At 42.4% G+C, this 14,929-nt stretch overlaps 1 protein-coding gene across 1 annotated transcript; it reads left to right on the plus strand.

Moving 5' to 3' along the window:
* Nucleotides 1-5,453: 5,453 nt before the first annotated feature.
* Nucleotides 5,454-6,044, plus strand: LOC114242128 (uncharacterized). Its single transcript, XM_028173167.2, has one exon. It carries the CDS (start codon nt 5,454-5,456, stop codon nt 6,042-6,044), a length of 591 nt encoding a protein of 196 aa, XP_028028968.2.
* The last annotated feature ends 8,885 nt before the right edge of the window (nt 6,045-14,929 follow it).

A 14,929-nucleotide genomic window follows, 5' to 3' on the forward strand; every position in this document is an offset into this window, starting at 1 on the left:
GCGTAACCCTAACGTTTGTAAGTGAGCTCACGGGGCTCAAACCTGACGATGCTAACACGAACCCTAGCAAGAGCCGTGCTTCGCAGAATCTACCACCGGATCGGAAACGCGACCCACTGAGAAGATCCGGCGAGAAACTCAGTGGGCTGTGTCTGGGAGTTAATTTACTCGTCGAGCCCTTCGTCGCAAGCGACGGGTTCGACGAGAACGGTGACCGGTGCTTGAAGTACCTAGAAGCACCGTTAGAGGATCGGGAGGATCCGAGGTGACGTGTTTTGGGCGACGTCGACTGCTTTCCATTCTGTCCGCAGGATCGGGAATGTAGTTACCGGCGGCCACGATGAGAGGGTTCTCGTGTCGTGCCGCTTTATCGAAGTGGGGTGTGTGCGTGTGCTCGGTATTGTCAGCGAGTGTGGCGTGTCGTCCGCGCGGACCGGAGCGGGGTGCACTCGCGCTGGACTTGTTTATGCTGCGGTATCTTCAGCTAACACGTGACGTCGGTACTTGTGTCAATTATTGTCTGATTACGCGGCTCGACGGCCCGAGAACATATTGTTCCACTTGCATAAGTTGCTTTATGTTTGTAACAAATCTGTCGTCACCGAGAAGAGCTCACGGCCCACCGGAGTTGCTTTACGAGCTGTGGTACAACCTTAACACGTGAGGTCGAACTAATACGACCCACCCAACACAGCATCCAATGCATTGGTGTGCTTCAACGGTAATGGAAACCCCTAGTGAGACATCCGTGTGATCATATTATTATACATAGTCACTTGTTGCATGTCAGACTTGCAGCTTGTTTTAGTATTGCTGTATTGCCCTCTGGAAGTATGAGAAGCAGATTTTTTTAAATGTTGCTGTCATTCGTGAGTACTGGTGAGCAGCACCTTACGTTACGAGCTCACTTTCAGTAAACCTCAAAGTTGTGGATGCTAGTGCTTGAACTTCTGATTTCTTAACGCAGTTAACAATCGGTTCTTGCAAGATCGGCTTGGATTTTAAAGTACAAGTTTTTTTTCTTCATTTTTATTTATTGCTTAGATGGGTGGGCGAGCTCTCAGCCCACCTGGTGGTAAGTGTGGCCTATAGACATGTACACCCTAAATGCCGCCACCTACTACACCTAATGAGATGTGAGTACTAAGTCTCAGTTATAACAGTGCAAGCAACGGCTGCCCCACCCTTCAAACCGAAACGCATTACTGCTTCAAGGCAGAAATAAGCAGGGCGGTGGTACCTACCTGTGCGGACTCACAAGAGGTCCTACCACTAGTAACTACGCAAATTATAATTTTGCGGGTTTGATTTTTATTACACGATGTTATTCCTTCACCGTGGATTTGTTAAGTATGTACATATTATATTTCATTAGAAAAATTGGTACCCGCCTGCGGGATTCGAACATCGCTCAACACGAGTGCACTGGACGTCTTATCCTTTAGGCCACGACGACTTCAAATTAGTATCAGTGGAGTATCTGGTCGGTGGTGAGTGGTGACCATCTGTTGGCGGCGGTGCAACAGCTGCACTATTAGCAGGCTATTAGCAGGCTGCTTCACTCAAGCCATCGACTCGAAGCTGAGTAGTTCTACTGTTACTCCGCGTGACGTTACTACTGTACACCTGCCCCTGCCCAGACCACACGCAGTACATGCAGCACAGTAGGGACACAGTGCAGAGGGAGACTGCTCCGTGGCTTTGACCGAGTAATCTTCGAAATTAACAAAACATTGTGAATACGTAGTATTATTTCACTAATTATGAAGTACTTGTATTGCTAAGTGCATTGTAAAAATAGTATTTTGTACTATTATTAAAACCTAATTTTGTTCGCATAAGGACGCAATTTAGAAAAACCTGCAAAGTACGTCTGCGAGTACTTAAGGAATATTTCCGTTTGCAATCTCTACATTTGGCTACATGTTATTTAAATATTGGATTATTTTGTTGTTGTGTTGATTGGAAGATGAGCCCCGGCTGCGCGAAGCTGGAATAGCCTTAGGCTACCAGCGGAGAGGTAGGGAAAAAATGTAGATGAGCCTCCGTTCTATTTAGTCCGCATACTCTTCAGAAACTGCTATAGGTATTGCTACGGCCACCTTCGAGACGCGAGATCAATCCATACGTTTTTCTTCGTATGATACATTGCTGCCTCAAATCGGCTTAAAGTGGTGTAGGGACACATTTAGCAGCGTATGCAGTTTTGTGCATCGCATGCATTTGGTCAGTCGTACATAGCCCACCCGACACGGCAGACACTGGTGAATATACGGAGTTAAAATTGCAATCAACTTGTTTCATTAGTAAAGGGCAGTTTACTCTTTACTCTTGCTACAGCAACCGTACAGTGGTAACTGGGGCTTCCAGAGATCTCGACGTGAATGAGGCCGCGATCCTCCAAGTGTCAATCTTATTTTGTCCCACCCTTTAAGTAGGAACACAGGACTGCGATCTCGGCAGAAATAGGCATGGCGATGGTAGGAACCTGCTTGGCAAATCTGCTCGAGTTTTTTTAGCAGATCAGTGCATCTCGCGGTCACTCGACCCCAGAGTTGTTTCTCGGCAACGCTCAGGCTCGACACACGAGCGAGTACTCTACACAGAGTATACGAGCAGCACTGGCAGTACTATTAGCTCGAGTCAACGCTACGTTACGGCACAGTGCGCGGACGCAGCGTGCGGAGAGTGCGCAGTGAAAGCCTCGCTCGTCGGCCAGCTGACACCGCCACCGCTACATACCTCGGTCATGCAAGTACATATCGCAGGCGGTCACCGTTAACATTGATGACCTAGAAAGGCATACACTCAAAAATAATAAACCTACTGTCAGCAGTTCTGCTGCGTGCGCACAATCACTTTCTCTATCGGTCCCTTTGAAATCTGTTAAAATAAAGATGTATGTAGGTGTGCAGCGTCCGGGGAGCACCGACGAGGGAGCCTTATTGATGATGTGCTGTAGCATCACACGGACGGCAACACCTCACTAAGTTATTGTAAATTTTCTAATTAATTGTTATAACATAAGCCAGCATCGATCAGATTTAGAGATGACACATGTGTGTGTGTGTGCGTGTGGTGGCTGCGTTATCATCTGGGTTAAGTGGTTGAAGCCTGCCCGAGTCGCACGCTGCCGCCACACGTCACCGTAGGTTCACCAACGAACGAACGGGATACCTATGTACTCACACGTGCTCTCCCAGTAAACACTACTCTAGTGTTTTGTCGAGTGACACTTCTAGGGCGCGTGCGCAACAACTCTTAATGTTCTACTTATTTCGTTCACTGTAAATTGACGAGCCTACTATCAGATCTGGACTGTCTTCCATGACCCTGAAAAATGAACGAATTTGAATAGCTGGAGCTTGGTAAACCCATACACAATCTCCATGCTTCCTTATTCAAGTTCAATCTAGTATCAAACCGACTCGGTGGTGCAGTAATTAATACCACTGACAGCCGAGCCGAGGTTTGTGGGTTCGATTCTTACATCGGGCGTACGCGATTCGCGGTATGAGAAGGTTTGTTTGCTCTTTGTCTGAGTGTTTAATGTATAATATGTGTATCTGTTTTTGAATTTATTTAGAAGGCCTACGTATGGTTGCGTGGTGAACCTGTGAACAAATACTTGTCTATGAATGTCGCTGTGACATAGCTATGTGTGTTACAACGTGTGGACGTCCTAGTTGACGTACGTTACGGTACGGTAGAGTTGTGTTCCAACAGTTAATAGCACTGATAACTCGCGCCTACGAACACTCGCAAGTCGCGTCCGGCGCCGGGGGACAGCTCATCAGGCTCCTGCTCGGACGTGCGCCGCGAGCGCGACTGGATCATAACCAATTTGGGCACGTTACTTTAATTTCCTTGACTGAGGGACAAGCTTATGGCCCATCCGGTGTTTAGTGGCAACCAGAGCTTATATTGATAATAACGTGAATCCATCTCTCACCACGAGATATGAGGTCGACATTTCATTGTAATGTATGACGGCGGTCTGACCCTTTGAACCGGAGCGCATGAGTACTCCCATTGGCCGCTTCTCTGGCTTAATATCGTATTTATTGTTTTCATTTTACAATTTCCCATGTCTTGAGTATTTTACGTCTTTGTTTTTGATTTATTGTAAAAAGGCTGTTGTGTAAAGAATAACGTGCGCGAACGGTAAACATAGTTTTATTAAATAATTCTGGAGATAACGTGAGAGCGGTGGCGGTGATGGTGGCGGCGGCGGTGGCGGTGCTAGCGTTCTACCATCAGCTAACATCAGCTCTGCGTCGTTGTGCCGAGTCCATCGATGTCCATGAGCAATGGTACGTGTAATTCATTAGGTAGTCCGGTAAAACTTTTGGATTGTATTTACTGATTTCGCTTGAGTTCTTAATAAAGTACTTTAAAAAATTGAATAATGTTTTGCTTCATCAAGATATCAGTCGTTGATTGTCACGAACGTTTAACGTCATCACTTTAGCGAAAGTGTCCCATAGACACATCCCACTGAGTTTCTCGCCGGATCTTCTCAGTGGGTCGCGAATCCGATCCGATGGTAGAGTTGTTCTTGCTAGGGCTAGTGTTAGCAAATTCCCTCAGGTTGAGCCCGTGAGCTCACCTACTCGTCCGCGCGTAGTTGGAATAGGCCCTTAGGCTGTGAACCAGTGAATAGGTAGGAAAAAAAGTGAAAGTGCCGGAGGAGGCCGGCAGTTCTGCTGCCCTACGTATCCCTTGCTCCTTTGAAATTGCTTCACTCAGAATTGTGCGAGTGATTGCGAATTCTATAAAGATTGTATGTATATTGGAATGACTCACTAACACCGGTAAGCGAGCACATCCGCACACAAAAAGAACACTATAAACCGTTGAGAAGGTATTCAGTTGACCCGAGTGCTATCTGAAGGATAAGAGGGTACATTTAGGTCTGTCTGTAGCGTGGCCGATAACGCGTCTGCCCAAAGGAATGTTATCACACAGCGGCTCGGCTCGGCGGCTCCTCGTGCGACACTTGTGACATAACAACAATTAAAAATATATTAAAATACTGTGACATGTTCGTACATGTGTGCGTGTGTGTGTGTGTGTGTGTGTGTGTGTGTGTGTGTGTGTGTGTGTGTGTGGTGCTACTCGCTGCTGTTTAATAAATGACGGTAAAAACTCATCATTAAAATTAAAGTTTAATAATTATAAGTTATGGCTCATTCAATCGTACATATATACATACATATATAGGACTAATTTATCTAATTTATCTGCAAATTAGATTGGAAGTGCGCTCTGGAGTCCGCCCAGTGCGGCATATCTGAAGGACTGAAGGACATTTACGTATCATTATTAAACAGGAGATAACAAAAACTATCAAACAACTAGTTTCTGAACACTTATCGAATATTTCCCAACAAATAGCTGACTTCCACGAATCCTTAACATTTTTTAATAAACAATACGAGGAACTCAAGCAAATGGTAAGCGAGAGGGATGATACAATTTCTGATTTAGTTTCTAAGAACAATAATTTAACAATACAAGTGAAGAATTTGACAAATAGACTGGGGCAAGTAGAACAAAGCATGCGTTCCCCAAATATTGAGATCAATGGTATCCCTGAAAATAAATCAGAAAATTTAATAACGACTATTGAGCAGCTGGGTAGAATTGTCGGAAATCCTTTTGGCGACAGCGACATTCTCCACGTAACACGTATTGCCAAACTTAATAAGGAGAATGACCGTCCTCGCTCCGTGATTATTAAGCTACGTAGTCAGCGCCGTCGCGATGAGTTGCTGGCTGCAGTTACTAAGTTCAATAAGAAGAATTTAGACAACAAATTGAATTCAGAGCATCTAGGAATCGGGGGACGTCGTGTGCCAGTATTTGTATCTGAACATCTAACGCCGATAAATAAACACTTACATGCGGCCGCTCGTAAGAAGACAAAAGATACTGGTTTTAAGTTTATATGGGTGAGGGATGGTAAAGTTTTCGTAAGGAAAAATGAGCAGAGTCACGTTATATATATTAAAGACGAAGAAAGCTTAAAATTAATTGCCTAGTGAGATAAAATAAATTTGATCAAATGATTTATAATAGTTTTTTTTTTAAAGATGTCTGTAAATATATATTACCAAAACGTGCGCGGCTTGAGAACTAAGACAGAAGATGTACTTAGGAATATAGCTGTTAATAAATTTGATCTAATAGTATTCACCGAAACTTGGTTAAATTGTAATGTTTTAAGTAGTGAATTTATGGACAAACGTTATGTTGTATATAGGAAGGATCGATCGTGTTCGACGAGTTCCAAGGCAGATGGAGGGGGTGTTATGATCGCAATATCTAAACATATCCCATCTTATAGGCACTTAGGTTGGGAAAGTACTGCTGAAGATCTATGGGTGTCAATCGATATCAAAACTAACAACTTGATCAAGAAAGTTTCTATTTGCGCTGTTTACCTTCCCCCTCCAGTTTCCTTGGAGCACTTGTCTAGTTTTCTGGAAAACTCTACAAATGTTATCGAGCAATCTGATCAAGTGATAATTTTGGGTGATTTTAATTTGAGTCATATTGGTTGGTCTCAAAAGTCGGAAAGCTCTCCATGTAGTGCAATGAATTATGGATCTAAATTGGGACTTTCTCTTATTGATTTCATGTCAGTTAATAATTTATCACAATTTAATAACGTGAATAATGTGGATGGTAAAATATTGGATCTTGTTCTTACTGATTTCAACGGATTGGAAGTTACTGAATCCAATAATGTATTGAGCAAAATCGACCAAAAGCATCCTCCTCTGTTAGTTTCCTTACCACAACATAGTCCCCATTTCCTCAAACCTATATTGAGACCCCGATACAACTATTTTCGAGCAGATTATAGTAAAATCGTATCCTACTTAATAAATGTTAATTGGAGTGAAAAGTTAGAGGGGTGTCAAAATGTAAATGAAATGACTGACATATTTTATGATTTCATTTATACGGCTATTGATTTATTTACTCCACGAACGAAACCTGTGTCTACTAAATTTCCCCCATGGTTTACCAACTCTCTAATAAAGACTATTTCCGAGAAAAATAAAGTGAGGTATCGATTTAAGAAATATAAAAATCCGCGCGACCAATTAGAATTTGAGCTCCTTCGAGAGCGTGTTCACAAATTGAGCGAGAAATGTCTTCATGTATATAAGAAGAGAATTGAAGTTGATATTGGTAGGAATCCTAAAAGCTTTTGGCGCTTCATCAAAGATAGACGAAATGGTGAGACCACTGTACCAGCAATTATGTATCAGGGAAACCAGATCGCATCTACCGGACCGCAAATCGCACAGATGTTCGCAAGTTGCTTTTCGTCAGTGTTTAACAGAGATTCCCTAGCTGATTATGTAGACTTTTCTTTTAATACAACTCCTTTAAGTCGTATTAACATATCAGAACGTGACATTCAACGCGCAATTAAAAAGCTAGACATGTATAAAGGTGCTGGACCAGATGATATTCCCCCGGTTTTTGTTAGACGTTGCGGCTCTGCTTTGGCTTTACCTTTGTCAATTATCTTCAACAGATCCTTGAATGATGGTATATTTCCAGACATTTGGAAGAGCTCTAAAGTAGTCCCAGTATTTAAGAAAGGCGCCACAAGCAATGTTAGTAACTATAGACCAATTTCCATACTTTCATGCATTCCAAAGCTCTTCGAGTCACTTGTCTGTCCTTTTATTACACAGCATCTAAATAACTTTATTTCTGAACATCAACACGGGTTTAGAAAAGGCCACTCTGTTGAAACTAATTTAGTCTCATTTACGTCTTACCTCTGCCGAGAAATTGATAGAGGTCTGGAAGTAGATACAATTTATATGGACTTTTCCAGTGCCTTCGATAAGGTCTGTCATTCTCGTTTAATAAATAAATTACGAGGCTTTGGGATTGGTGGGTCGTTGTTGGAATGGTTTCGTTCGTATCTTGCAAAAAGACTCCAGTTTGTAGTGGTCAATGGTCATAAATCACAGGACTACATAGCCATTTCAGGCGTACCACAAGGCTCCCATCTCGGTCCTGTATTGTTTTCGGCTTTTATTAATGATATAACTTCAGAAATACGCGACAGTCAATTTTGTCTTTTTGCTGACGATTTAAAAATATACAGAACAGTTACTTTACCAACAGACTCAGAACTTATACAATGTGATCTAGATAGAATAAATGTATGGTGTAATTTAAATGGAATGACATTAAATACAAAAAAGTCCTATTACATAAAATTCTCTAAAAAGCTAATCCCTATGACATCCTGTTATGTACTGAATGGTGACATTCTGCAGCAAGTCAATGAAATTCGAGATTTGGGCGTGATGATGGATAACAAATTAACATTCAAAGCACATATTGATACAATTGTTATTAAAGCTGCCCGAATGCTGGGATTCCTAAAAAGAAATACTAAGGGATTTATGTCCTCAAACACTAAAATAATATTATATAACTCGCTGGTTCGCAGTCAACTTGAGTTCGCATCAGTAGTTTGGGGTCCCCATTACGCTACTTACTCGCAGCGTATTGAGAGCGTACAGCGTGCATTCACTAGGCACTTGGCATTCCATTCTTCTAGCATATCTTACCGTACCACATATGATCTACGTCTTAAGCATTTTAAAATGATATCGCTCGGCAACCGTCGTAGAATAATTAATATCATGTTTCTAAAAAAACTAATTTCCGGAAGCATAGATTGTAGCCACTTACTTCAGAAAATCAACTTTAGCGTTCCATACCACTGCCCACGGCATCCTATTACTGAAATTTTCCATATTCCCGCAAGTAGAACAAACCTCCTTAGATATTCCCCTTTATCAAAAATTTGCAGTGAATTTAACCAAATAAGTGCATTAATTGACGGCATTGACATTTTTAACGACACGTGTCCTGGTCTCAAAAACAAACTAGTATCCAAGTTCCTTTGCTTATAGTTGATGAGAGAATGTCATTCTGATTACATTGCGCAGTCTGTTCTATGTACTTATATTTTTAGCATTGCCGCGCTCGACTTTTTAAATTTTTAAATTTTTTTATAGTTTTATAATTTTTGTTTATAATTTTTTACTATATAAATATGTGCATTATTTCTTATTTAGTAATCTGTAAAGTTAGTAGTGTGTGTAGTTAGCTCTTGTTTTCATATTGTTTTCAAATATATATATTGCTGTAACATGTCATAGTGTGTTATAGGAGATTGCTGTACATGCCTGTAACTGGCTTACATACCAGTACTTAATTTTATACATGTTAATTTTAAGCTTGAATGTTTTGTGTGTATTGCTGTTGGTGTGTCTAAATAAATAAATAAATAAATAAATAAATAAATAAATATCGTCGCTGTCATTAATATGAACGAGACAATGCGATGTTTGTGCGCACCGCTCCGCAGACCCGGAGCGCGCCTCAGTGCGTGCCGAGCTCAGGACAATAGACTGAGTTGTATCCCTCGCCCATTCCCTAGACCCTTCGCGCAGCAGATGTGCTCATACATTCTTAAGGACTTACGTAGTCTTGCACGTCACAAACAATGTCGTTATTGTCAGTACTATCGGTACTATACTTCTGATGACACAATTGTTGATTATGACGCCGCGCCCTATAGAGGTTCATCTATTCACGAGCGTAATGTTTGTTATGTTGAGTAGTCGGGTGTCGCACATCCAGTGAGACCCCGTAGACCTCACTACTTGAACACCGCCACCCACCTTGGCACATGAGGTCCAAGTTCACACCGGACTCGCTATGTGTACAAGCTCCATACACATATTATGTAGCTGAGGCGGGGCAGCGGCGGCCGCGGCGGCATGGCGGCAGTGCGCAGTTATTGCTATATAGGTACGGAAACAATACAATAATACGCAGTGTCCGCGAATGGGTTCAACGTTTCGAACAATGGAAACAAATTAATGTTATCTAAGCATTACGTATGTAATTGGTAACCGACCCAGTGACTCAACGAACATCATATCTTAGACAACGGAATATTTAGTTGAAGAATAAATTGTACCTAATTAGTAATCGATTTAAATGTCATGTATCTTTGTGCAAACCATTAATGAAATATTAAGGACACAATAATGGACGGATAGCTCAGCTGATGATAAGTGGCAACTATATTATGTAAACTATAACTACAATGTTGACGAATACAAGTAGGTACTGCTCCACCGAGCCGGCCATCATTGAAAATCGAAAGTTTGTTTTATTATGTTTATTTATTTTAAGTTTATTTTATTAATCGAGGCTCGAGGCTTGTGGCGAGTAGGCAGCGGCTTGGCTCTGCGCCTGGCATTGCTGACGTCCATGGGCGACGGTAAGCACTCACCATCAGTCGGGCCGTATACTCGTTTGCCTACAAGGGCAGTAACAAATAGAAATATAAATAGAACCAGAGAGGTATTTCTTTATTCAAACATTAACTGCGGTGCCTTTGTAGCAGGTTAAACAGGTATTGGCAGCTCGACCCGGGCGACCCTGTAGCGTTCCCGGCCCTCCGTGGAACAGCAGTTATTGGAAAAGAATAATTGAATTAAAATAATTAGACTCTGTGCAGCGATGTATGTAGTCGTTTCAAACAGGCGGCTAATCAGAAATAAACGAGGGATCGAGGCCGCGTCAGCCACCTCCTACTCCTTGTAGTCGGACGCTCCCCCGGACGGACTCAGCACTCAGCGCACTTACGTTTGTCTTATCATATCAAATTACAATTTGTATATATATGTTACTTAATTCATTCGTGTTTCGTCACACGTAGACGGCGGAGACTATAGTAGAATTATTTTGTCCGTGCAGTTTGGGTCATAAAACATAGCACGGCTAGGGCGGTGAGCGTATTGCGCGGGCGCAACGCCATTATCGATAAAAACAAATGAGTCATCGAAGGCAGGTATACGGCGGCGGCGGCGGGGTGGTATACGAGGGGTGGTGAGATATTGTTATGCTAAGAGTCATTTGTACTTACCTGCAAATTATAGTACATTATGTCGAAGAGAAATGTGTTTTTATGCATTTGTTTTCTGAATTTCTTTAGTACCACGATGGCTACTCCTTTGTTTTGTATCAAAACGGCAGAATTTATTCAAAATAATATTCGCACGTGTTGTTATCGACAATGTGTTAATTTTTTGAACTGAAATAAGAATAGATCCCGAAAAGTTACAAAGTGTTAATTTCTGCCGTTCTCGTTAACTTGCTGCGGCGGTATGTGGTGTAAGTGTTCGATTAGTGATTTTTACTTTCATTTTTATCACCCACCCACAAAATGACAAGTCTAAATACACTATCGATAACGCTTATCGACAACAATAATGCGCATCACTATGCCCGTCCATAAAGCTCGTGAGTGGAAGAGAGAGCGAAATATTCGCTTCACCGCTCCGATTTTTTATGACCCAAAGTGCACGGACAAAATAATTCTACTATAGTCAAGTTGTGCTACATACTTTAAAATTCAACGCATGCACCCTTGCACACACACAACACACACACACACGCACACACACACACACCGCGTGAGACTTCAAATCTGTCAGAGGCATGAAGCACAAATTTTAATGTAATTAAAATGTCGAAGGCCAGGAATTATAAATAAAATTTATTTAAAAAAAAACTGGTATATGTTGTTCAATAGGTATCGCATAGGTTTTTTATTTTTCATATTTCTTAGATGGGAGGACGAGCTCCTGGCCCATTCGGTGATGAGTGATTACTTGAGCCCATAGACATCTAGGTTTTTTTTTTTTCATACCTAAGTTCTAAGGTCTCAGGTATAGTTACAACGACTACCCCACCCTTCAAACCGAAACGCATTACTGCTTCACGGCGGAAATAAGCGGGGTGCTGGTACCTGCCCGCGCGGACTCTTAAGAGGTCCTACCACCGTAAATGCCACCACCTACCATGAGGTATGAGTTCCAAGTTCTCGTTCTTTACACTACAACGGCTGCCCCACCCTTCAACCCGAAACTGCTTCATGGCAGAAATAGGCGGGGCGTTGAACTCACAAGACATCTTACCACCACGTGGAAGTCAATTGTGAACATTTGCTTAGTACCTATGTCATTAGTATTAATATTAGTAGTATAAAATAGTAGTAATATGAAATAGGTTTATTATTATACTCCAAATAACTTTAATAACAAAATAAAATGTTACCGACGTAACGAAGAAAAAAAGAGAGGCCATGACAGGTATCCTATGTATAACCCTAATAGTTGTCGCTATATCTAACATTGAGAATCAAGATTATAAAATGACCATAAATTACAACAGATTAAATTACAACATAATTTACAACAGCGATGCACCGGTGTTCGAATCTCAGGCGGGTACCTATTTTTCTAATGAAATACGTACTCAACAAATGTTCACGATTGACTTCCACGGTGAAGGAATAACATCGTGTAATAAAAATCAAACCCGCAAACATTATAATTTGCGTAATTACTGGTGGTAGGATCTCTTGTGAGTCCGCGCGGGTAGGTACCACCGCCCTGCCTGTTTCTGCTATGAAGCAGTAATGCGTTTCGGTTTGAAGGGTGGGGCAGCCGTTATAATACTTGAGACCTTAGAACTTATATCTCAAGGTGGGTGGCGCATTTACGTCGTAGATGTCTATGGGCTGCAGTCACCGCTTAACACCAGGTGGGCTGTGAGCTCGTCCACCCATTTAGCAATAAAAAAAAAAGATGCACTCGTACGTATGTATTGGTTCGCGTACGTCGCGGCGTCGGGTAATAAAAGAATAGTTACTGAGTGCGTCCCTGCGCGGGAGTGCTTTGTGTAAAACGCGCGCTATCTGTTCGATCCGCAGATATCGGTTGCGCAACCGGCCGCCATCACCGGTGACTCACGTACCACGGAGCTCCTACTTTTACTTTACTGGCCTTCTTGGTATTTTAAAAATTGCATCATAATGTGAAATTGATGTATTAATGAAGGGCTCGCCTCCACGCCGCGCCGTGGGCCGCAAGGGTCAGGGCTGGATCTAAAACTGGATACTTAACAATATGTCCAAATGTATGTGTGCGTGTGTGTGTACATAAAGTTGACTTTGGCTTATTAAGTCGTCGTGGCCTAAGAAGTTGTCGTGGCCTAAAGGATAAGACGTCCGGTGCATTCGTATGAAGCGATGCACCGGTGTTCGAATCCCGCAGGCGAGTACCAATTTTTCTAATAAAATACGTACTCAACAAATGTTAACGATTGACTTCCACGGTGAAGGAATAACATCGTGTAATAAAAATGAAACCCGCAAAATTATAATTTGCGTAATTACTGGTGGTAGAACCTCTTGGGAGTCCACACGGGTAGGTACCACCACCCCGCCTATTTCCGCCGTGAAGCAGTAATGCGTTTCGGTTCGAAGTGTGGGGTAGCCGTTGTAACTATACTGAGACCTTAGAACTTATATCTCAATGTGGGTGGCGCATTTACGTTGTGGATGTCTATGGGCTCCAGTAACCACTTAACATCAGGTGGTCTGTGAGCTCGTCCACCCATCAAAGCAATAAAAAAAAAATTCACTTGGCGTTTGTTTGTGTGGGCTTGGAGTTTAAAGCATTGATTACGTTTCAAACGAGTAACACGAGTGATATGATAAATACGTTAAGTTCCACACGCAGGCATCAAACTAATGTGTGCAGTTGAGAGTCTGTTTGCAGTAGGAACTCCGCGGCGTCGGCTTCAAGTACTCGTCTGTCAGCGAGTAGACTCAGTACACGAACGTGGGAGGAGCAACGCTTAATTGGTACTCATACGAGAGATAAATATTAATGGATTATGATCTAGTTGGTAACAATGATAACCAACACGACGTGTACGATTCTCATTACATCATTATGCAGTGGGCGCGCTCACTCAAACAGAAGGGAGTCTCAGTCGAACACTTTCCTTTCGTTTATTACCGAGTCGGCGAGGTAATGTACTACGTGTTGATGGGCGGGCCGACGCAGTGCCACCAGTCCTCGTACCACAGTGCAGGGGAGTTGAACTGCATCGTACTAACAACAATGTACATAGAAACGCGTTCAATCATGTAGGGCGGCAGTCGGCGCGGCAGGGAGGCGCGTACACAGGTCGAGCTGTTGGTGGCTAGTTCGAACGAGCCGCGCGCTCCTGCGGCCCGGCTTCAACTTTATTTATTTTGCTTAGACGGTGAACGGACTCACAGTCCAGCTTGTGTTAAGTGGTCACCGAAATCCATTGTCATCAATAACGTAAATGCGACCACCCACCTTGTGAATTCTAACTGTTGCTTTTACAGAACAACGCAGGGCTGTGTTGTCCTATTATATAACGCCTGTACCACCCTCCAACCCGAGTCGGAAGACGCGGCAGAGCGCCCACTGGTGCAGGCGCTACTCTGGGCCACCCCCATGGCGTTTGTAGCTTGTTGTAATGACAAGTTACCATTCATCTATTAGTATGATAGGATGTAGGTATGCATGTCCGTAGCTTGGCGCAACTTGCACAACAGTGGTCGCGACAGATATCCACACGTTACGGGAAGGCTATCAACAGCCAGTTGATCCCCCAAAAATACTTTCCCGTTAATGTTTTTTTAGTTTAATGTTAACAGTTTACAATATCATATTATTATAATGTTCAGCTTGCTTCAACTGATGGTAACATTAAAAACAACATAATTTTGGGTTATCTAATATATTATATTTACTTGTGTCCTGCAGCGATTCGTTTGGGATAGCAGTTAAATAAAATCTACTTCAAGCCTAATCAAGTGCACTGTCCCGGGGTGACGCGCGGCCATATACACGCACGTGCATATCCACCTGGATACGAGTGCCATAATCTTTTCATAATAAATGTAAAAGTGTTAAAGAATTTAGTGTTAGCACGGCTTTATATATTATATCCATTTATTTATACAAGCTGGTTGTAT

Source organism: Bombyx mandarina, chromosome 10 (genome assembly GCF_030267445.1).
Source record: "Bombyx mandarina strain Sakado chromosome 10, ASM3026744v2".
In the NCBI taxonomy this organism is placed as follows: domain Eukaryota; kingdom Metazoa; phylum Arthropoda; class Insecta; order Lepidoptera; family Bombycidae; genus Bombyx; species Bombyx mandarina.